The sequence below is a fragment of the Corvus moneduloides genome, chromosome 4 (genome assembly GCF_009650955.1).
Source record: "Corvus moneduloides isolate bCorMon1 chromosome 4, bCorMon1.pri, whole genome shotgun sequence".
NCBI lineage: Eukaryota > Metazoa > Chordata > Aves > Passeriformes > Corvidae > Corvus > Corvus moneduloides.
Window position 1 is genome coordinate 66,131,562 of NC_045479.1, and position 25,913 is coordinate 66,157,474.

At 37.1% G+C, this 25,913-nt stretch overlaps 1 protein-coding gene across 2 annotated transcripts in view; it reads right to left on the reverse strand.

Annotated features, from left to right (window-relative positions):
* The window catches only part of SEMA3A (semaphorin 3A), a 237,593-nt gene that overhangs the window by 75,989 nt on the left and 135,691 nt on the right, over nt 1–25,913 (reverse strand). For both annotated transcript variants that reach the window (XM_032106485.1, XM_032106484.1), the window contains one exon: nt 22,723–22,842. In XM_032106485.1, the coding sequence (XP_031962376.1) occupies nt 22,723–22,842 (120 nt within the window). The remainder of the gene's footprint in view (nt 1–22,722; nt 22,843–25,913) is intronic.

Below are 25,913 nucleotides of genomic sequence, written 5' to 3' on the forward strand. Positions count from 1 at the left end.
ACACAACCTAAATTAAAGGCTTCAAAAAGCTGACTCTAAACAAATGACAGAAAAGGAGCAAGCCTAGAAAAATACAACAAATTCTTTTTCCCTAAAATAAGACCTTGTGAGCATAGTTTCAGAGAATTTGTGCAAGTAACAAAGGGGCAGAGAAGTACACCACAGAAACCACTGTAACAACTATTAAGCTTTCCTTTTTTTCTCTAAGATACTGCAGTCTATTTGTAGCATTTCATGCAAAGGTGCCTGTGAAGTATCAGCTCTAGACCAGTGTTTGATACATATTCAGATTTTTAAAAAGACATAAACAAAGTCTGAAATACAGGAGCTGAAATTCTGACCCTTTAGGCAATTTTGCTTTTCCTGAGGCAAAGCTTAGATCTGAAATCTCTGCAATAATCACTTCTCTTTCCTCTTTGTTCCCTCCACGTGCTTTCAGTGTTACACCACCCAGTCTTTCTGCAGCCTCATTTGATTTTTCTTCATTAGTAAGAAATAATATCGTCAGATTTTAATAACTGGTATTGCAGTAGAGAACAATGAATTTGAAAAGGTAACTTCTATTGTGCACATGGAGACATAACTAACGGTAGACATAATTATAGCCTCTCTCTGTGACAAGCTGCAATTATTCCTCACAGCACTGTGTCTAAGAGCAATGCATTTCTCATACTGGTTGGGTTTTTTTCTTTTAATTAAAAAAAATCAAGAATATTTGATATTCTTTCCCCAGTGCAACAAAAACTTCACTGACACAGTAACAGATGGATTTAAGTGGTTTTGATTCAAGGTGACTGAAAAAAAGCACATTAAAATTCTCTCCTTTATTCACTATCTTGCCTGCTTTTCTAACACCCAGCAGTCCCCAAAAGGGGAGAGAATCAGTGACACTGGCAAGAATATTTGATACATTCAGCTCGTATGTCTATATATGTATATTCATAAATAGGAATGCACAGTGTCAGCAGGGCTAATCAGCAGCCAACCAGGTTACTCAATTACTGATACCTGTGATTTTGAAGAAGAAATGCAGCTTTTCATTTAACAGAATTTTGGCTCAAAATCCTGGCTCATTCTATAGTATAGTGTAGTTTAGTATGGTTTAGTACAGCATAATATAGATTGACTTTGTTGGTTAAACTGACAAACACATCAACTTTTTGCTTTCTGGGGTTTTTTTGACAAAGAAAGCTGACATTCAGATTACTTCATTTTTTTACCACCCACCACCAGATCACAGACATGGTGAGAAGTGGTTGTGGTGATGAACTGGGTTATGCAGGACCTGCTCTCTGCACAGAGTTAAGCGCCGTAGCACTAAAGACCACAGACTGCAAGAGAGGGTGGTGCCATCCCAGATGTGCTGTGATCCCCGAGACCTTCATGGGTATCTTCTCAGGCTCTGCTCTCAGAGCTTCAGCATGGAGCCCACTGAAGTCCCAGAAAGATTCCCTTCAAGTTCAGCAAACACCAGAGGAATCTTTCTCATATCCCCTGCCATGTTTACATGTTAACTCGAGGTCACGGCAAATCCTTCCAAATGACTATGAATTAAAACAGTTGTTCTCCATCACCATCAATTTAAAAGGTCTGAACTGAAGAATATACGATTTCTAAACTTGCATCTGTACCACCAACCTTCTGCTTTTTGTCATCATTAAAGTAATGGCAATAAACACCGAGAAGAAAAATCATGTGTGCTCTTAATCCATACTAATTACTTGTTTTACAATATCTGAATGAAATGCAAGTTTCATTTGCATTTATTCAGATAAATGTTAAATGTTTAACCGCATTTAGCTGTTCATCCTTGAAATGTATAATTACACACAAACACATACATCCACAAACAAAAATAATAAGACCTGAAATATTAATCATCTCACCTGCTGTGCCAAATCATCCTTTTAATTTGTTATTAATGAGCAAAGGCACCTTTAGACAATCATCTGGGTTCTCTCCTCAGCAATGCTTGTGCATCCCCAGTGAAAGCCAAGAGAACTAAAGAACAAAGTCACTTTTGGAGATTATCAAGAAGAACAAATATCAGAAGCATCTGCATGTTTTTTGCATATCCACAGCACAGGTGTAAGTTTTAAATGACTGGGTTGCTTCTTGTCTTAGTTTTACAATTGGAGTGTTTCCTTACTCTAACTTAGCCCTGGATCTGGACATTTTGAACCTAATTGGTAGGTAAAAACCACATGCCTTTGTATTTATTTAATAAAATCTTCTCAGACCATCTGCAAGATAATGCAGCTCAGTTTTCTATCACCTTGCATGTAAACATTTCAACAGGAGAAGGTGTTTGGGCTGTTTGAGGCACCTTCTGAACTTTGCTAAGCTTATCTTCTCTTTAGAGATGAAACTTTGTTTACCTAAGATTTGAACACAGATTACAGGCCCCTGAGAAATAGGGAGACAGTTTTTGGAACATTGTCAACTATAATTGGTTCCTGAAATGTAAGTCCCTCTGAAGGGGAAGAACTTACAGACACGGCCTTGCAGGAAAAGTGACCAAAAACCTGGAAGGTGCTGGAGATCCCTTGTAAGACGAGCCTCACAGGGGCCAGCAAGGTCCACCGGTTGCACACTGTACATTTAGAGACACACAGAAAACCTGTGGGAATTAAGTGCATCTTTCCCCTTTCCTTTCCTTTTGTATGTAGGCATTAAAATTAACACAAATGGAATCTGAAATGTAATAGCCCAGCTGTCTTCCTGTTTCAGGAGGTGTTAGTGGTAGCACAGAAGTCAAATTGCGAGATTGGCATTTTATTCTCATATCGATAACTAAGCATCTTCCCCAAAAGCCATTCAGTCCAGGGCACTCTCCTCTCATGTTTCAGTGGCTTCTGAATTAAGACCCCAAAAGACCAGAAGCATCATCACTTTTTGTACAGATTATAGAAACATGAATTTTAGAACTACACTTCTGCGTGAAAATGTTTCATTTGTCAGTGTTAGAGACAAAATATCATATTGCTGACTGAAGGCAGATAGACAGAAAAACTTGTGCACTTTATGTAAAGATGTGTTCATGGTTTCCTTCTGTACCTTTTTCATAGAAAGCGATTCTAGAAGCACTAGTGCAGTATGTATTTTATAGATCAAATTCAAGGTCTTAAAGTCACAATTCCTTTTTAAAGATTTTATATAAATATTTTTTTATGAATGAGGTCAATGCCCAGTAACAATCAGAAAAAGCAAATTTCACAAACAGAGTTTTTAGGAATGAAATAAAGAACAAAACCATCAGTGTCTTTATGCCTCTTTAAATGCATGGCACTCCTGCATTTTCAGTACTGCATGAAGTTACAGTCCTCTAACTCAGAAAATATACCCATTGGAGGAAATACGAAGAAAAGAAGAGTATTCTCAGGTTTTTTTTCTAAAATGAGAAACTGGCAGGCAGAAGGTTTAAAACAAAATAAAGGGATGTTCTGCCCATGTTGCAATTTGTAGTGCTTGGGGTGCTGTGGATACTTAAGAGATATATGAGCTCAAGAAATGTTAGTACTAATTTATCAAAACCAAGTCATTGAAAAGCATTAAAGACAGAGATTCCACCCCTGGTTCAGGAAATCCCTGAACAACGAGTGCTGGAGCCTGGGAGACGATATCACTAAGCACGGCTGCCTGCTCGCCGCTCATTCTCCTCCGCTGACATTCATTATGGGACCTGGTGAGAACCGAGGTCCTGAGCTAAATGAGCCTTTGGTCTGAACAGATTGGACTGTTCTTATGAAATGAGGCAGAGAGAAATTAGGTAATTTAGCCAGGAAATCTATGCCAAAGCAAAAAGCTAATGTTCTAGTTCCTGAGCCTTGTCCAGTGCCATACACAAAAGCATACAGTCCTGCCTCAAATCCCAGTCAAACTAATGGCAACTGAGCTTACTCAGCACATGCAAAGCTATGCACAATGTGCCAAGTAAAATTGGTAAGGATCACTTGTGATGGGGAGAGTACATCAGCTTTTGTGCCCAGTTAGCCTTTAGTCTCCCTGTGATTCCCAAGGAATATCTCTGTTGGGTTCCCCATGCATAGACAAATTGCCATATGCAAATAGCCACTTGTTTTCTATTCACTGGAGTTTTACAAGAACCAGCAGCGGAAGCAAAAAATCCCTCTCACAGATTTTCAGCTCTAAAGCAACTTAATTAACCAAATCATCATATGAACAAAGATTTAAAAGAAAGAAGTCATTTAGTTTAGAATAAAGATCATATAATGCACACAACAATACTTTGCAGAGACAAATTTGGGGTTTTTTTCACTGACTTTTATGATTCACATACAGCCAGTGGAGATCACGTGACAATATTATTCTAAATGTTACCATCACTTCCAACACTTATTAAAATAATCTAATCTATTTAAACATATTGTAGGGAAGAAGAGCTGATATGTAATTATCTCTTTCCCCAAATTGTTCTTTGATTTGGTTTCAAGGTTCAAGGATCCACCCAGTTTTTGTGTTAATAGCCAGCACTGATGTCACTGGGAGAAACAGAACGGAAGATAGAGGTGGGGGTTGAATTTGAAGATAAATTTAATAAAAACATTAGAAACCACTGGATAAGAAAAGCAAACAAACATCCAGCAAATCCACCTCTGGTTTCATAACTTCCTTGCTTCTTGATGTATCATAATATCCTTCCTTTCCCTTTTTAATCATGCGAACTAACAGCTGTCTTTTTAAACATTTTTAGACTCAACTTCAAGTGCCTCACTTGATACCATATGTCACACATTTCCTCTGCTTTTTTTGTGAAATGGCTTCAGATAGAATGGTTTAACCTTATTTTCCTGCTGTCTGGATTTTGTCTGTTGGTATTCAGAAGCCTCTTTCTATCTCAAATGTCATTCATTTTAAGTCGTCTCATCAAATTTCGGTCACAGGTTTTAAATTTTGCACTGTTAATCTTCTTAACCATTATAAGAAGTTAAACTCATTTATTACAAATTGCACTATGATGAGGATACTTGCTTACATAGAGCAGCTGAAGTGGAAGATTACTGGTAGAAAATTAGTAAGTGCAAGCTGCAAACAGAAAATGAGGTGACAATAACAGGATGCAAAATAGACCACACTTGCTTACAATGGCCATATGCTTTCTTCTTTCTGCTGCATTTCCACCTTTCTGCTGCTATCTACCTTGCCACGACATTAGTTTTCAGCCATTTATATGAAATTCAGCATGGAGATTACATCCACTGTCTTAGATGATCACATCTATGGAAGAAAATCAAAGTCTTCTAGTAGATTTACATGTCAAGAGTCTGAACAAGAAAATCTAAGTTTGACAGAATACCTAAGTCCATGTTGCTTTCAGATGGCCAGTGTGGATTGAGATGGACAATAATTTGCCTCAAGTCTTGGACAATTAAATTGTAACTGAAAACTCATACTGCTTCCTGAGTTCCCTTCTTGGATTCAATTTGTATAATTTTATTCTTTCTAGTTCAGAGAAATGTAAATCAATATCCAGGAACTTTTCTGAAATGCACTGCTTCTGAGTGCCTGCCTCATTTTATTTTATTTTTATTTCATGGTCATGAACGTCCCAGGTGCTATGGTAGATGTGAAAGATAAGCACTGTTTCTGAAGATGCCGAATTCTCTCCATTGACTAGGGCTAAGGCTGCATGACTATATGAACTGAGTATGTTTCAGGTGAATTGAGTCATGTAAAATGACTTCTACCCTCTGAAATAAGCTGTAATCTAAGTCTGTAGTGAATAAATTGCCTTAACATCAGGAAAGAGCAAAATCTGGAACATCTCCAATCCTCCAACATACTTCCCTGCTGCCATCTATTCATCTTTCTCACTGCCTTTTTTCCTCCATTTCATGACCCTGTGTTCTCTGGCACTATATGCAACCCCAAATCTCTCCCCATTTGCTGTTCAGAGGGCCCTGCCTGTGATGGTGCCTATGGAGAACCTATAAAACTCAAAACTAAGTTGTTCTTCTGAAGCATCTAAATGCAGAAAGCTGTCATTGTCAGTTTTACTTCACATATATGAGCAATCTCCCTGAAAATATTGACATAATTTGCTCTAGTTCCTTCTGAATGAGGTTTTGAGACTGCTTTTCATAAAAGCACCATACTGGACACTTAACTGCATAGGTAATTAATACTCTAATTTGACATTGGCACATAAAGCCTAATCCTAGCCCTACAGAAATCAAAAAATAGTCAGTGATGACAGTGCATTAGAGTTTTGGCTTTAAAAGCAACTTTAAAAGCAAATATGCAGTTCTCCTATTCATTATCTCCAATTATTCATTGAAATATCTTGAAAAAATATTGCAATCTCTTTTCAATGAAATAATCTGAAAATTTAGCTATTGCAATTAAATTCAGTATTAAGTTTCATTCCTTCACCTATGCAATGAGAGTCCTATTCATGTTTTTTCTTATACCTCTTCTCATCTCACATCTTACCAGATGGCTACTACATTTTAAATCCACCTTACATCAAGCACTAGCCTTCAAATCCAACCTTTTTTTTTTTAACCCTGATTAACAAATTTCACTCCTACTGCAATATCATTTCTGCTTTTTAGGTGAAGTCTTTGGGTGAATTTTGTTACAGTTTATCACACACACCCTTTTCACATACCCTTTTTTTTGAAATTTACTGTAGTCTTGTGAGCCTGGAGGAGACCAAGTGATTTAGCAGCAGCAGCAGCCCCAAAAGAGAAACAGGCAGGTCGGGAAGCTTGGGCTACACACCACAGTTATTTAAGTACCGCTCCAGTTCAACTCTTGCAGTAATTGAAATCTTAGTTAGCCCCAAAGTATACTGCTTTTATCTCTTTGGGAAGTTTTAGATGGGTTAATTCTGGTTTGGTTTTTTTTTCTGACCATACTGCTTACTATGCAGACAAACAAAAAAGAAAAATGTTCTAGGTGTAAGTTTAAAAAACACCCCTGTTCTTTTTGGGAATTTTTCCACCAAAGAAATAATTCTGGACTGGGATTTGATTCCTCTTATTCAAATGGGTCATGTGTCAGTGGGTCATTGACTCATAGAAGTAAGATGCCAGGCTTTTCATAAGCAACTGAAATCTTCAGCTTTCTTTACATTCTTCTATTATCTGTTTTAAAGTATTTCCTTATTTATTATCTTTAATACCCCATGAAATATACTGATTGTAAAAATAATACCTAAGTCATTAAGTGTTATCTAAACACTACTTGCTACAATGTCAGCTAAAAGAAAACACATTTTTAAAAGATTCTGTATCATCCTTCTCCAAAAAAAAATAGCAGATATTTTCCTTTATTTTCTTTTAGCCCTCTCCTAAAACTTTTATTTTGTGATTCTGATATGTGGCTGTTTTTATAATGTCAGGAAAGTACCTTGAGTTAAAAAATTTATTGTGCTATAATCTTCATACAGCAAGATTTAGCATTTTTGCATTAACAATCCTTTACACTGTAGTCTTACTATCTCCCTCCGAGGTAATCCTTTTTACAGAGGGTCATGGCTTTTCAGTGTCTTTATGAAAACACATTTGCACAAAGAAATAAAAGCCAAATTCACAAACCTACAAATGACAAGCAGAAAGGGCTTGTATTCCAGCTTGTTTTCCTGCAAAATCCTTTGAAAGGCTAAACAGTCTTTTCAGGGCAAGCACTAATCTGCAGACTTGTATTCCTGTGTTTGAATGTAATGAGATTCCAGTAAACACATGCACTCTGTGTCGACACAGTGAGCTCAGTTTAAGAGCAGCTTATTTTCAGCTACTTTCAGGCAGCTAAGACCAGATCTGAAATGCTACTTTAACTGAAATGAGAATGCCAATGCAGGGATTTGCACTGAATTTGTGAGACATTCACAAGTTTCCTTATGGACAAGGCTTAAGTCATGCAGAGAGCTCTTTCACAATCAAAGCTTCCACTGCATTGTCCAAACTATCCTTTTTTAGTTTCCTTTCTTGACTGAGGTTAAACAAAGTCAACTTTACCCATTACTATTCTATTTATCTCCACCAGTCTTTAGGAGGATACGTAAATCTTACACTTGAGTCTGAATCATTTACTATTATATTACACCTGTTGGAAGAATGTAACCTTTTCCTATGATAAACAACAGTAATTTTGTTTCAAGGCCAGCCTGAATGGGAATCTGAGCAACGTGGTCCAGTGGAAAGTCCCTGTCCATGGCATGGGGGTTGGAACCAGATGACATTTAAGACCCCTTCCCACCCAAACCATTCTATTATAGATGATGCCCAATCTTATCATATTCTAAATGCAGGATGAGTTTCACAGATTTTTAGTCAGGAATCAAAATTAATGATCTATACTATACTCTACAGACTTCAAGGGATTTGTTCTTCAGTAAGCATTCCAGGAAAAGACCCTTGGTACAGCAACAGTAAGTTGATGAAGACTTACTTTTTCATTACTCCCACACTTAAATAACGAAATGAGATCCCTGTTTCTTGTAACAAAAGATGATGAAATGCATAAACAGAAAGATTTGTTAAAACAGAATAAAATAAATTGTTATTCAGAGAGAGTAAATGAAGTTAAGCACCTCAAACAGCTATAATTAAATTAAATATGCCACCATGACTATTGTTGCTATACCACCTTCATGACCATTGAAGCCGAACAGAAAATGAAACTTGGATCAAGTAAAGGGAAAAAACAACAGTTCTATTGCTCTGCAGTTTTCTGCTGTTTGACACATGGTTTGTATTGTAGGTGCATGAATATCCCTTATGAAACCCTTTGCAAGCTTGTAAATAAACACTGGCTACACAGAGTAATGTTGACTTATACAAATGGCAAATGCTTTCAGGTTTTATGCTGGTTCCATACTTCAAACAATCTGGAAGTATAGGATGAAATGATCAGAGAGTGGCTGCTTTGAAAAGGAAATCAGTGCCATTTGTTTTTCTGATTACACATTTACTGGTTCATAATTAAAAAAAAAAAAAAACAAACAAAAAACAACTCATACCTCAGGGCAAAAGAACTCACTGGAAGATAATCTTCCTCTCTTACACTGTTTGTTTTCTAATGCCCCTCCTCTCTTACACTGTTGGTTTTCTAATCCCCCTTCAAAAACTGTCTCCAGGTTTGGAATCAGGCTGAATCAATCAGTGTATTTTTACTGTGCCTAAGAGGCAAAAATCTGTATTATCTGAGAAGCTGTAGGACAGAGAACTGACCAATTCTATGAGAATCCGAGTATCAAGACTTTTTTTTCACTCCTACATATGATAACTTCATGCAGGCTTGGCCCATAAGTGTGCAGAGGAGCATGTAAAGACTATCAGGTGGACAGATATTTCCACCACTTCTAGTTACCTTCTCTGGGGACTCCTTTTGGCCCAGGGACACAGGACCATTTTCACATGACAATTACTGAAGCTCCAACTTTTAAGAAATCTGAATTGCAGAGAGCAAAACCAATTAAGGCCAAACAACTTGCCCTGGGCAGAAGCCTGAGAACTAAGTAACACCATATTCATCCTCAACCAAAATGTGCAGCCATTTTCCATATCACTGATAAGAAGGTGCTACCACTGCTAATTATCTCACTGGCATAAAAAAACATACCAGAACATGAAAAAAAACCCAATTTCTATAATGAATTCTTCATGTTTCCTTTTCTTCTGCTAATACTTTCCTAACTGTGTTGTGAGTAAAGTTTTCTGCAGCATAAAGCACATTTCTTTTTTTTATTTCTTTTCTGTTTCATCAAAAGACAAAATTAGGAAAAACATTTAAAGAGTAGACTTAAGGTATGTTAATAATGTCATTGCCTGAAGCAAAGCCAGTGTTTCAGGAGGACAGCAGAGATCTGAATTTTTCATCTTCTTGCTTACATATGAAAAGCTCTCAGATGAAGGATCTATTTATCTAGTGGACTGTTGCTCTTTAAACAAAGAATAAAAAAGCGGAATGTACTGCTTTATTTGTATTTGTCACTGCCAGTTTACATAATGATAGGAAATTATTTTGTTAGTCAAAATCTGTCACTGGTGTTGCCCATGTCATATTTCTACTTTAAGAGGTGACAAAAAATGTTTATATCCACATCAAGCTGCTTGCTCAACTTTCCTGGTGTGGTTTATATTAAATACAGAAGAAGGCAGCAACTTAGTAATCCCTGAAAGCATCCTTGTGATGAGTCAGCCTGAGCTGTTAGCAAAACCCCAGTCATTAGGTACCAGGTTTTAACTCTATGTAGCAGCAGAGGTGTGAAAAAGACCAAGTGAATTTTAATACTTCTCTCATCAGTGTTGAGCTTTGCACTGATGCAGCACATGGAGTATCACTGTGATAATTCTGACATTCCATTTCTCTTCATCAGTCTTGTCACTGTTCTTTTTAACATGCATCAGCTTTATTCTACATATAAGAACAACCAAGGTTGTTTTATGCTTAATAGCAAATGGATATATCTTCAAGTCCTCTGACCAATTATATAATACATTTATATACCTGATATTCTGCACATAAAATAATTACTACAAGGCTGATATATAATTTACTTAATTAATTTCATTGTGAAGGCATGTTTGAAGCCACATTACTGAAGGATTCCTCCAAGGTAACCATTTAACAGCTAAGTAACCTTTAATTACTTGCCATAATGATACACATCTAAGACAGAAATTGTTATACTGTGACATCTGAGCACTTTAACCTAAAGGTAGTTATTAGCACTCCCATGCAAGATTCATTATGGATCATATTTCATTAATGGAGAGTATTGTGTTCTCATCTGATTAGGTACTTGTAAACATTTATTAATATATCTCTCTGAGTGTGACCATGTTGCATCTTGGAGGAATCCATAGATTTTCATAAATCGGGAAGCATTTCTTAACTAAACTATATGCAATCATACAGGAGAGAAGTTGTATGACAGTTCTGATATGAACACTAAATAGGAAAAGAGTTGCTTAGGGATGGACGATGTGTACAATTCCGATCAGCAGTGCAACATTTGAAGCTGAAATAATTAAAATGCAAATTAATGATGCACTGCAAGAATCACTAGTTGTGATTTATATCACTACAGGTTAGAAGACAGTCCAGACTTGTAGATGACTGCAAATGTACACAAATTAAAATAGATTAGATGACATAGCAAGTCATCGCCAATTCTAATAGGCGTGAATTCATCTGATAGCATTTATTTATTCTGCACAATACTTCTTTTTAGCTAAGTTTTCCAATGGTGACTGTTTTTTTCATCCAAATGTTTCTCACGTTATTTTCTGACTCACTGAGCTACAGAAAAAATATTTTTAAAAACAAAGCTTTCTTCAGGGAAAAAAAAATATAAATAACCATATGTGAATTGTCTACAGCGAATAACACAGAAGCTGAAGAGAAAGAAAAAGCAGGTATTAGCTGGTCTTTCCTTGAGTTCCCAAGAAATGTTGGAAAGTTACTCACCCTTTTCCAATGAAGTGAGTTACTTAGAAAATAACTAATTTACTCCAAGTCCACAGAGGCATGAACAATTCAGAGTCATGTATTTCATCTGAGTCAAGTCATACTCATTAAATTATTTTTCTTACATGAAGGAGGGAGATGAAGGCAGGAACAGAGGGGCACAGAACACCTCCCTCACAGGACCCGTATTTGAGGGAAGATGCAGAGATTCTATATGGCTTATCAGGGGCTCAAAGAGGAGCCGGCACACTTCCAGACTTACCAAGTGCCATAAACAGAAAACAAGTTGTTACAAGCTATGTAAGCTGGAACCCCGCATGAATTGAAGAGTAAACTACTTTTTTTTTCCTAAGTGACTTCCAGTGGGTTTATTCTTAGATTTTGAGAACAGAAAGAGTTGCTGCAATCACTTAGTCTGATTTCCAGCATCACACAAGCTTGTAGGCATATGGGGCAAGCACAAATATTGAAAACACTGCCTGCTTCAGTAGTGTTCCTAATCTCCCACAGCATTTCAGCAGTAAATTGATTAACTCTTCATGGCAGAAGATATATGGACTAATGCATAAGGGAGGTAACTACTTCTGCCTATACACTGCTTTTGTATGTGCTATTTTTAGATAATTCTACGCACAGTCCCATGTTCCTTCCGTGCACAAAATACAGAGTCTGTCTAAGCCACGACCTCTTCCTTAAACTGTATTTTCTTCCTGCTGACAGGTACTATTGCAGCAATCAAGCATACATTCCTCTACCTGGTCTCTACTCACACAAAAGTATTGTTTAAAGAAGGATGAAGGATTTTTTCTCTTGTAAAACTTTTAAGATCTTGAAATAACTGACTGTTACTTTATTTGTGTCATCTTATGCCAGCAAAACGTGATGCAAAAAGGTGAAAGGCTGTATGTATACTGGCAAAGAAACATATTCTTTATACTTTTTAAAGGTATTTAGCAAAGTTACAAAGTGTACTTTGGGTAAATTCTATCTGCTCTTGTTTTGCAGAGATGCTTCAACTTCCAGCCATCTTCTCTGTGTGTCTGGCATATATGGGATTAATTCTTATTAACTTTCTTACATGACTCAGTAAATTTTTTCCTTAGGAAGCAAAGTACTAATTACTAGTCAAGTAAGTATTGTTTTCTTACTGAACTGTGGAATAGTGGAATTTTATGATTTGAATTAATTTAGATGGCAACAAATTTAAGACAGTCCTTGTACAACAGGGTAGAGAAGAGACTCAGTTTCAAAATCTTTTAAAGGTAAGGAAGCATCTGGAAAGTATTATGAAAGCTTTTTTTAAATAAATATGTGTCCGTACATAAAGTGAGGATGGTCAAGATAGCAGGAGGAGAACAATTATTTCCTGTTCCACCAGGCAACTGCTGGAAATACCTGTGTCCTGCTGTTTATTCACAGAAATAGCAGCTTCACCTGTAGTTGCTTTTCTTTTTATTAAAGAAGAGGTAAGATTTAATGATTGTGGAGAAGCCACTTTTGTCATGCCAACTGCAGCTCCTGATGAAAGAAAGAGATGTCTAAGGAGCTTGAAAGCACACCAAAGAGGCCTTCCATTGTAGAAAGTGATTTTTTTCTTTCCTGAATCTGTTTGAAAGCTTTTAAATCCATGAGTGTTCTCATTTTTTCCTTTAGAGGAATTCCCCTTTTTCTGGGAATTCTGAATCAGTGAGAGTCTTGTTGTCAGAAGCAACATCAGGAAGAGGTTTTGAGGAGAAGATCAGGCATGAACCTCTCCATCACTGCTGAGTTGCCTGTGCCATGGCCATACAGAGCCTCCCTGGGCCCTTCCTGGGACTAACTGGAGGCCAGTCACCATGCCAGTGTACCGTTAACCTCATACAATGTGAGCATGCAGAAACTATAAATATTAGGTTGGTCTGAAAGCATGGGAAAAGGCAGTGTTTTCAGACTCACATGTCTCTGAGAGTTAAAACATATCCTACAGCCTTTAAAACAGGCCTGAAAGGCACTTCATGGCATGCCAGCTACCATAAAATTTTAGGCAAAGACGAGTGAAGTTAGTTCACCAATAAGACCTTTGTTAGTTTCTCGTGTCTGAGTGTATAATATAACTGGCTAGTCTGCTGTTCAGCATTTCACTGTGCTGTTCAGCACTGCAGTCTGTATGTGGAGCATCACCCACAGCTAAAACCTGCTGCATTGTGACCTTGGCTGTTTAAAGATTATTTGACAAGATGTTGGTACTGAGCTACAAACACAATGCAGTCACTTCCTTCAGTGGCAGACATCACATTTACGATTCTTCTTCATGAGGTTAGCAGCCCCTGTCAACTGGAGCCTTGTGAAGCAAATCCCACAACGAATAACGCTGCTTTGATTCTGATCTATCCAAACCTGAGCTCAGTAACTCCTTCTTTCAGTTTTGTTTCCTCCTGTGCCTCTAAATCAAGAAAAAATTCTATTTATAAGTCATTTCCTCAATTAAGTCAGTCTATACTATAAGCTGGCTTTCCACTGTTTTTATTACATTGGTTTCCCAACAGATGGTGGTTTGTTATTTTATTTTTTTCTCCCCCATGTTGGTCGAGAGATCAAAGGATTTAGCCATACTTTTCTTTTGTTTCAAGAGGTGTGTGAATGAAATTTTGCATATGTTGCATGACTGTGAAGTTGGGTTAATGTTTTCAATTGTTACTCTAACAAGAGGCAAATGCTGAACTTCTGTGTTACTAAAAACATTATGGGCTCTGTTGATGAGCCAACATAATATTCCCACCCAGAAAATTGGATCGACATCTTAATGTGACTGCCATACCTCTTAAAAGTACAACCTATGTCTGTAATGAATTAGGAAAACTGTATCATCTCATGGTAAAGTAAGGTAACCATGTGTCAGTGGGAATATTTACATTACGGGAATAAATAATTCATCATAACATCCTTTAACTGATAGGAGAAATAACGAACATCCAAATGCAAACAGTGGGTGTATTTTCAGCTCCTCTGGTAGTCATTGCTAAAATTAATTTCCTTAAAGTAGTCACAAAACTCTGAATCATCCTTCTAACCATGCTAGAAATTAATGTGGTTTCTTTTCTGTGACTATGAAAATGAAGAGTGTACCTCAGTTTTTAGCTACCCCAGTGTAAGTCATAGGGAACTGCACTGAAGACAACTAGTTGTAGGAAAAAACACCCCATACTTTAAATCAATTAATTAAACCCAGGCCCTAGGAGGGTCTTTAACTTGAATCACTCATTCTCTGAGCATATTCAAAGTTACCCGTGGTTTTAAGACATGGGCTCACAAATCAAGACATCACATGTGGTATAAGTGAAAGTCCACCCAGTGGTTCTGCGTGTGCACATGTGCACGCTCCATTCTGCAGATTTACTTCCATGGAGGTCTCTCTCTATCTCAGTCTTTTTTTCTCCCCTCCAGCAACATAAACAAAAGTTTTCCCACAGTTCTGAGACTTATTTCTTTGAACCTAATGAACATGTTGACTGGCTTTGGTTTCTTATTCATGGAAGCCATTCAGCTGTGGCACACTGTATACAGCTCTCCACTGTAATCAACCAGCAGTTCTCAGCCACCAAGGAAGAAAGCCATGTATGGTGAGGGAACAATGGCCTCCTCAGTTATCTCCATGGAAGCATGCTAGTGCATAGATTCCTCTCATTAGGAGACTGGGGGTTCAAATTTGACACTATTACTCACACTGGACCCTTTTTGCATTGGGAAAATCTAAAAAAAATTCTGTGTTAACAATTATTTTGTTAGAGTTGTTTTTCTCCAACAGTACAGGACAAGATGCAGTATCTTGCTAGTACCAAGCTTCCTTTTGTGCCACTGCATACCTGTAGAGATCAGACCAGATCCACGGAAACACTGATGCTGTCTCCAGACCATTTCCTTACTAGTTCTCCTTCATCTCAGGGTTTTATTTGTTTTATTTAAAACCAAACTGCAGAGTGCTGGACCATCACCTGCAGAGTGACTTCCACTTACATTTTCTTTAAAAGATCTGTATAAAGTAATATTAAATTAATATGGTTCTGGAGTTTGTTTTTCAGTTTGGTTTTGTGTGGCTTGGTTTCTTAAGAATGAACTGGGAGGTCTGCCATAGCAATTTGGATATATTTATCAAGTCCTAAACAAAAGTTAGTTGCTGAATAGCTGAAATGATCAGACTTGAATAGTGATTAGGGTTTCATTAGTGGTTTCTGCTGTGCAACAAATGGCCCTTGCAGTTGTAAATTCCATGTCTTTGTTCTGTTTCTCATCATATCTTATACCTCCACTCAGTATGACTTACTAAAGAACTGTGCTTCCATTTTACCCTCAACCATGTAGTCTGAGGAATAAAGGTGAAGAAATAAAATAGCCACTACACTGTTTTCACTTGTGTTAGTTTAAAACTTGATTTCATTTCCTGCATGTAAATGTTCAACTTGTAAATCTCAGAGTGAGCCTCAGACATAATTACTGACTTTGTCACTTCAGACATAAATATATTCCAAATTGCTTAGGTGTAATTATGAAATATGCAAGGACAGGACTGGATGCACTAAATGACAGCTCAAAACCTACAATGTTCGTATTTCCTGTCAGTGATTAAAGCATGACCACTTTGCTAAGTACTTTCCCTCCAAAAATGGTATTTGTACCACATCTGAATTTTAAGATATTGAGCCACATCCTCTGCATACTTATGATCTGGAATAGCCCTATCCTTACAAATACACTTTTACATTGGTAAATGGAAGGTCAAATGGATCACCTAATTGTCAAGCATTCAGCTGTCATAAAGGCACATCCTCCTTAATTGAATATACCAGGATAACAAAGACTACCTACATATTTAATTTATCATACTTTTATTGTGTGTTTTACATTAACAGTTTAGTATGCATTATAATTTTTATTCAGAAGTAGATTCTTATCTTGATAAAATAAGGTACTTGGAAAAAAAAAATTCAAAATTTTTGGTTTTAGTGTCCCACTTTGCTGAGGATGAAATATCCACTGCAGCTGTGTAGACTTTCCCAACAGTGAGGGGTAGGAAAGATGTCAGCCATTGCTGCCATGTGTGCTATTCAGTTGAGAGAAGTTTACCTCATAAATTAAACTATTCTGACAGCTAAGTTATCACATAAAGCCTAATAGTCCTACTTTAAAGGATCTGCTCTGGAAATAAATGTTTATTGGAAATATATTTTGCTTGCGGATGACAGGATGAAGTTTTGAAAAATCTGAGTTTTCCTGGTTTAACTTCTCCTTTAGCGAAGCAAGTGTACCAAATACAGCTAAAGTCAAAGGAGATCTGCAGTGTATTCAAAGACAGGCCTTCATAAACAATAGCATTTAACCATGAACCTGATTAATATTTGTTTACAAAGGAGTTTATGGAGTTTCTCAAAAACTCTTTTAAATGGGAATCAAGTTACTTCTTTATGGTAACCTTCTACTTCTGTAATTTTATCACATGATAATGCAACATAACAGGAGGTGCTATTTGGGATGTGGCACTCAACCTATAAGAAATGTGTACTTCTGCCTGACAGTGCTTAAAAATGTGTAGAGCTTCCAACAGCACATCCTGGTTTCCTTACTGAAATACTTGTCAGACCTTACCAGAACAACTGATTCACTTAGATTGTCATATGAGAAAGGACTGTCATGTTCTCTCCCATTTCCCTCTACTCCTCTTGTAAATGTTGTATTTGGGTCGTTGAAAAGTTCCCATATCACATCCCTTCCCAAACAATGCCATAATGAATTATGGCTTGGAAAAATAATTAAATGCTATATATAGCTACATATAACTTTACAGAAAACCATACACTTAAATAATATGCTAAGAAGGTGATAGCTATGACAAGATTTATTCTTTTTTAACAAGTGAAGGTAAATTGTACACGTGTGAAAAGCCTGGTTTTGTGTGAAGTATTTTTACACAGGGTAGCCTAAGGGACTGGAAATCAATGTCATGTGGAGCAGCAGAAGTGATGGTTTACAGACTCATCACCTCCAGAGGACTCAAGCCCCTTTGTTTTGTGATTTCAGCCACTGATCCTGTGAGGTGCCTGAACAGATGGGTGCCTAGCACAGACAATCCTGTTACCTGCCATCTTCCACAGACAAGAACATTAATACAGCAAAATGTTCTAGTGCCTGGGATTTCCCTGTATGGCAGAAATCACTCCTAAGCTTTTTATGACACAAGGTCAAGTACATCAGTCTTCGAACATCTTAGAGATGTTTTCTATTTCTCCATGGTAAAACTACTCATGCAATGGAAAGAAGGGCTCTAAAAGGTACTTACACTGCTCCTGAGCTAGAGTTCTGGCTCTTCAGTTTTATTTTCCTGTACTATAGTAACAGGGTATCTGGAAGTTTGAAAAGTTAAAGCACCTGTGAACTAAGGAAGGTTATTGCAGTCTATAAACTAGATCTTTTGATGGCATTTCTCTGTGATTATAGTGATGCTTAGAATGAGTATGTCACATGTAACAGTTCCATCGAAAATGAGAGTAATCCTTTAACAGTGTCCTTTTCCTTCACATTTTCTCTATATAAGCATATAAATACCATATGAAGGTATAGTTAATTAGATGGAAAGAAAACTAGCCTCAGGTGATTTTTAACTTAAAAAATCATTTGCTCTAATGTTTCACTTAAAAACCACAACTCAGAATCTTGACTGATGTAAATTGACACAGGTCTGCTGTCTTCAATGAAGTTAGGCTAATTTATGCCACATCTACTACTACTGAAATCAATGTTTCATCCTGAATTTTTACATTAGAAAAATACAACATGTGTAGTACCAGCAGTAGCATTGATCCTTCAATTAACGTGTTTCTTCAAAGTCATTCTTTTAGGAAAAAAATGCTCTTCCATCACTACATATATATATATATATATATAATATACACAGAGAGACAACAAGAGAGGTGCATAAATGTGTCAGAACAGGATGTCCATTACTTAAGAAATGCACTCTGAACCTCTTCTAATATGAAGTAAAGAAGGGATAAAAAAGAGTGGAAAGTATATTTCAGCAAAATTTTATGAGTTCAACCAAAGATTTTTAAAATACACAGAGTCCGGAAAAAGAAAATTTGTTACAGGTGGTAGCATTATATAACTTCATATGCAATAACTTAATGTTTTATGTACATCATAAATCTAAACTGAATTTAAACCTTCTTTATTGATTGAGAAATAACCTGCAAGTAAAGTGATCCCAGATCTTTTAAGTTCACGCAGTTTAAAATTAGTTTTAATCTGTTGGACAATGACAAGAAATTTGGAATTAGGAGACAAAAAAAGAAGCTGGGTTAGTTCTTCAGACAGCACCTATTGATTTACCTCTGCTGAAGAAACCCTAATGTATTCCTGCTGAAGATCTGGCAAACAATTTTGTAAAGCTCTTGCAATGACTGTCTGAGCATTAAAAAAAAAATAAAAAAGGTACTATAGGGCATTCTCTACACCTCCACCTGTATGTAAGGGTTAAGTAAATGGAAAATCCTGTTCTTACTGAAACAGGACTGTTCCCGGCTGATTCACTCAAACTACCCCAAAGGGAGCCCCGGGGAAAGGGAGCAGGGCTCCTTCCCCCTGCTCAGGCATGCACAGGCAGGTGCATTCTGCATCCTGTTGTGAATTTCTAGGGGGTTTAATGCACCTCTGTGTCTCCCTGCAGTTGGATTTGTTCCTTTCATGCACAGATCTGACTTCTGTAATTTTGCAACCATTAAGTAAAACATTCCTACACATCCAGCCCAGTTTCCTCAGAAGTCAGTGGGTGCAAAACACAACTGTACTAATCACTTTCTTGTTTTGTCTGGTAATTGGTTTCTTGTGTTGTATTGCATTATGAGGACAGAATGCTATATATTGCCTAACCCCAGATCCCTGAAGTTTGTGTAGGTTTCTGTGTTAGGTCATCTCCCCTAAACTCATGCACATAAAATGGATGATATCAAGCTTTAAATTTGGCTGCCCTCAGGTATTTTCTGCATATCCACATACTACATTCTCTCTAAATATGTTCTTTCCTGCTTCCTCATGGCTTACGTGCTTAAAGACTATTGAAACATTAACTTTATTCTTCCCTCTAAATACTATGGTTATTCACTTACACATCTGGAATGGATTTAAGCGAAGATTAGTCTGCTTTACTCCTCAGACTGCGGTGTAATTCACAACATACTAGGTTGTATACATTCACACACATCATTTTTAATCAGATGCACAGCATGCTGTTCATATCCTTTTAGCTTTTTATTATTACTTCTTATACTGTACTTCATCAGACTCAATTAAACCTGCCTAGTTCCATCACCAGAAATTATTTTCTTCAGGTATGGAATGGGGCTGTGATACACTGCTTCATATCAAAGAGATATTCAACAGATATAACAATTCATATTCCCATTACTTTATGACTGTCACACAAAGTAATTTACTTCCTTTCCCCAGTCATAAAAACTGTACCATATTCCAGCCTCCTGCAGCCTACTCCAATTGCTTCCAGAGTCTCCTCTATCACTTGCCACTCTTTTCTTTAAATTTTACTTCTCTACCCTCTTCAGTTTGGCACACACTGATTTCCTCTTCTCCATTGGATTCAGGCAGGTGGGTTACATTCCAAGCTCAGAAAAACAAGCAGTCGTACTAGAGAGTAGGAACATTCCCTGACTATTCCCCTAATCAGTTCACATTTACCTTTGTAAGTGCTTGAAAAAGAAATAAGCAGATGGTGAAGTCAGTTAATTTTCCACAAGTGTTGTGGCAGAAAAGAAATCTTCAGCAAGTGTCTTAGATGTCAGTTTTTAACTCATAATCAACTGCTTGTCTTTGCTTATACTTTTACCTTTTATAGTATGCTAGGGAGGTATAAACTCTACATGGTACAGAAGCAATGGCCCTTTGACATCCAGTGCTGCTGTCCGACATGAGAACATAAACCATCTGGCTCTCACAGATGCAGTGTGCAGGGGTGCAGGGGTTAATATTGTATCCCCCTCATTCATGGCGTCTCTAATAGCTACTGTCAGTCAAGCACCCTCCTCTTCCTCAGCTCCCAGAGGAGAAGCACATCTGAAATGCCTGGCTAGGTAGTATGGGAAAAGAAGGAGCAGGCTCTAGCTGAGAGAAGGGACAAAATATTTTTCATTGCAAATCTAATAAATTAATTTATTAATCTGATTTTCACCCTTTAAAGAGACAGAACCCAGGCTGACTGTTAGATTTGGCAAAGCTCAAGAAGAGGTGGGTACACTGCCTCCTTCCTGTCTCACTTTCTCTCCACATGGGCAGACCTGGCCTGAAAAAGCAGTAAACCCTCCTGCACAACTCTCCAGGGGACACAGAAACTTGTGCCACTGGAAAGGCAGGTGAAGATGATTTCATTCATAGCTTAATTATCTAAAGGAAAACAAAAGCCAATGGTGTCCAAGGCAATTCAGATAAACATACTCCTAATTTCCCTCATTTGCAAAGGTGAAACCAAGGGTCATGAGAATGATTCAGGCAAAGGGGGACTTAGAACCTTACTGCATAAATGAAAAAAAAAACCCAAAGAACAAAAAAGTCCCCCAAGAATTTAGATTTTATTTATAGTTAGGGACTGCTAAAAAGCTAAAACAAACCTCCTCTTTCACTCCAGGGCCAAATGCATCATTGATTCAAGACTTTAAAAACCCAGAATGTTAAACTAAGGTTGGATCTGGCCTCTCATCCCTGATCATCATTTCTATAAATCCTTGATAAAGTGTGTGTTAGTTTTATGGCACAGCAATAAAACAGCCAAATGTAGAACTAAATGACCTCATACAAGCTATCTCTGCGCAGATAGATTCCCTTGGCAGATAGCCAAGGATTGATTGACACACATCTTACGGAACTAGAGTTAATTAATATGTCTACCAATTCCCAAATGGATCTCAGGAAGCAGAGAATCTGTTTAATGCAGTAAGCAATGACATACTGTGTGTGGTCAAGAGACAATCACTAATTGCCAAGAATGCATTGTAATAAAGCATTAAAGAATATGAACAAAACCCTTTCTGCTCTGCAGCTCCCTTATCCCTTCAAAACCTTGTTCTTAGAACATTTTAAAGACTTATGTTTCAAATATCAAAAGACATTTTCATAGGGAAAAATAGTTCCCAGACTATGAAGTCAACACTCAAAGGGTCTGTTAATTTTTCTATGAGAAGAAATAGTCCTCATTCATTCAACAATGATGTTTTTATTTACAAGGAAATCTGCAAACCTGAATTGCAAAAGCATAAGGTAACTTGAAAGAGCTGGTTTTTTGAAGATCACAGAAGCTACAAGTAACACAATTATGGATTCACTAGTAAAACATACCCATAAATGCTGAAAGCAGATCAGGAGTCTGACTGCTAAACTGAAACACTCCATTGAGCAATACTCAGGTAAGCCAGACAGAAAATACAGTAAAGGGGACTAACTTATATTACATACTCATCTTAACAGAAAAATAAGAGATTGGCTGTTCTGGAGAGAAAAAGTATTGAACGGCAGCATAGAGACACTCTAGTCAAATCTTCAGCCAGGAAAACCAGTGCCTTCCTGTGAGTGAGTCTGCTTTTTACCAGGGAAGACCATGCTTATCTGTTTAGTTATGATGATCTCTGACAAAACGGTACAAGAACTACCGCAAGAATTCTGCAATACTAAGCAAAAATCAACAAGAGATTAAAGAAATGGTTGAAAAGAGAGTGATTTGTTTTTCACAAAAAACTAAGGAAACAAAACCTAGGTCACATATGAAAAACTGTCCTAACTGTGTGTTAGGACAAATCTGAGAAGGGGGATTTATGAAGGTGTGACACTATTTTAATTCTCAGCTGGGAGAAAGCTGAGGTGGTGTCAGACTGTACTGACTGGCAGGAAACTAAAGACAGTGTTGGGCCCAGAATAAACACAGTGGTTGAACTACCCCTCTTACACCTGGTACCTGTCCCAACTATTAAAAAGAAGAGTGCTTTTTAACTTCATGAGCACGGTAGAATGGGCCTACTTATACTTATTTAAGCCCCTGGGGGAAGGGATGCTGTGCAGGGGAGAAAAGTTAGAGATTCTGCTGTGATTTATCAATCAGCACGTCAGCACCTGATTCAGGAGCAGGTCTTACCAGATTTGCTTCCCAAGCCACAGAAACTAGTGAGAGTGCATTTTGGCAGCAAGAGATCATGGGTAAACACCAATAAAGATTAAAAAGAGGAAAGAGAAAAATATTGTTTTAAGATAGTTTACCTCAGGATGGCTTCCAACTTCAATATAGGTGCAGACTGGATGAAAAGCCCCTGTTCCACAAGCGTACAGGTGGGTTTGGTTGTAAGCCTTAAGCACCTTGATGAAATTAGCACATTCTCTCTGCAAAGAAAAGGAGAAAATAAAAATTATTCATAGAGTTAATTCAGTGACTCTGACTAATGGGAGCTCTTCCGTGTTAGAGATATATGGCTGAATGAACAGATTTGTAAAGTGTGATCATTTCATGCTGTTTATAACATTGTTTACTGCTAAGCATTTAATAAATAGCCTGATTTAATTTCTCATTTAAATATCTTTGGTTGCTATTTAATAAAGCATCCAACCCTAAAGAAAAGATTACAGAAAAAAAGTCCTAATTTTTGTTTCAGACATGCTTCATCTTTGTAATTTATGCTATTGCTGTGTTTGTAAGACAAAACCCATTTATAGAAATGTGTCAGAATGAAATAATGAAGAAAAATGGACCAACTGTTTGCTTGTATTCAATTAAGTAACAATTAGAAGAAAAATGGGCCAGATGGAAGGAGTTGATGAAAACCAAATCATTGATACAGCATTTTTAACAATCATATGACTGCTGCCTCACCCCCACTGTCTGCGTCTAGGGGCCAGTCTTACACATATGAATACATATGTTAAACTTCCATACAATCATTGACAGCCCCTAGAATGTAAGCTTTGCAAGACTTGGACTTTATGTTTTCTTCCTAAATAAATTATCCATCATGACTTATTTTAAATCTCAGCAAATTAAAGCTTAATAGCAACACTAACAATCCCTAGTACAAACACTATCTATTATCTGTTAACAAAACTGTCATCATTAATGACTAAAGTAATTAAAATGGATAGCCAAGAGGACAACTTCTTCCATTTGTTTAATATTTTTATTTCAATCAGGTCTAACATTGAAAAGAAATACGTCAATGCCTGTGAGTCGGTCTACAGACACTATTGAAAAAAATGGATTTCAAACAAAAGGAAAATGACAACAAAAAAATTAAATATTTCCACTAAGGTTTGTGTTTAAGATGAGAAAAAATTTCCTCTGCATATTTGATTACTTTTTTGGTACAGTGCTCAACTCTACCTTTCCAAGTGGACCAGGGCCCATGGAAACACCACCTGAGCTACCGCCCCCACAAAAATCTCCTTGACTGGCATCCTCCCTCTCTGTAACTTGCTTGCTAATTAAACCAGATATTCCCGAACACAAAATAAAGGCTCTGCCAGGAAAATGCATGTGCAGTTTGAGGCATGCCTTAGGCCACCACAGGGAAAGCAATGAACTTACACAGATGAAACACTGATTCCCTGCCTCACACAAAGGACTGTACTGGAAAGACATTGCTCTTACAATTTTATTGTATATTTGCATAACAGAAAATGGCAATGTATTAAAAAGAGCACCCAGAGAAAAGCATACAGAATCTTACTACGTCCCTGACTTACTGCTGTTAACTTATCTTTTCAACAGAAACAGAAAACATAGAGATAGTTAAGGTAATCCAACAGGAAATTGAAAGAAATAGAGATCGATGATACTCTTAATTCTTTCCATTCTGACCTTTCTGAATAAAAACACACACATTTTCTGGTCCATTCTTACTCTTCCCACACACAAGTATAAGCATGTGAATACATTTATTATGTTTATCCACAGACTGCTTTCCACTGTCATATGGTAGAGTACTAAGCAAATACCTGGCATAAATTGTAAAAAAAATATGTTTATATATTTTTATTAATGTTGTTGTTCTTTGCTGCTTTAAATAAAAGAAATATGGAAAACCCATGAAAGTGTATTAATAATTCAATGCTTACAAGAGTAAAATGGGCAAATACCCCAAATTCATGTCACATTAACAAAACTGAAATAGATCCTTTCCTAAATTCTGATATTCTGTGTTTCAGATAGAGCATCTGACTTTGACTCCACATAATTTAAAACTGAGCAATGATGTGTGCATTATTAAATAAATTAGAATTTTCTCACTTAAGAGTTGTATCTGGCCAGATATAAACATAACACAATTTCACTAGGACAGCGCTTTGCCTTGTCAGGTTTAATGTATCATGATTTTAAAAATGTCTTTATGGTCTACTACTACCCTTCATTAAAGTTTTAAAACTACCTACCTGAAGAACATGAAGTGTTAGAGGCTGGTGGCCACATACAAGATGCTGTGAGTAGATGGGCTGGATCCACAGCCAGTGTGAATTAATTGTGCTGATTTCAGAGGAATTATTCTGATTTACAGCAATACACCACCTGTGACTGTACATGTACTCAGAATCCCATAATCACAGAATATTCTGAGTTGGAAGGGACCCACAAGGATCATCAAGTCCAACTCCTCAGTGAATGGCCCTGACAGGGGCTGAACACACAGCTTTGGCATTATTAACACCGTTCTCCAACCCACTGAGATCGTTCAGCTGCTTATCTGTAACATACAGCAAGAAGGTATTAGATAGCTAATGCTTTAAAAGTGAGATGGAAAAACCCTACTTAGATTAGGGGCAGGTGTCTACTTTGATTTTTGCGGATGAAATTAAGAAAAATTCTATCACCACCTTCACTGAATTATTCCAGATCAGCCTATAGGAGAAGGTGGATTAACCCTATCATAGCCATATTTGAATATCCAGAGGATTGGTAGTAGTGTAAATGAGAAAATATCAGTAAAGTGACTCCAAATGTACAAGGTATTTCCAAAATCAGATTTAGCTTATTCATCCTTGCTTTCAAGCTCTTGTACAGGGTGTTTTTTACATTAGTTGTCTGAGAAATACACAACCTAGTTAAACAACGGGGAAGGTAAATACCTACAGCAATAAACCTTCGACTATGACAAATAAATTTATATAACATTTAAGGTTCCTAGTCCAGTTCAGACTGCTCTTATAGCTCCCCTCTGTTTTATAGCTGCATAAAGGAACCATTAAGGTCTATTCAGTAAATTCTCATACACCGCTCTACCAGATTAGGTTTCTTTATATATTTTACATGGTAGTAAAAAAATAAATAAAGAGGGGTATTAAACCACAATAAATGACATCAAAGTAAAGTTACAGTTCTGATTTAAGCCCTTGTCAACTCAGGAAGTTCAAAGTGAAGTTTCTGCCCTGCCTGGGAGACGATGCTATTCTCCCTGGAACAATACCAA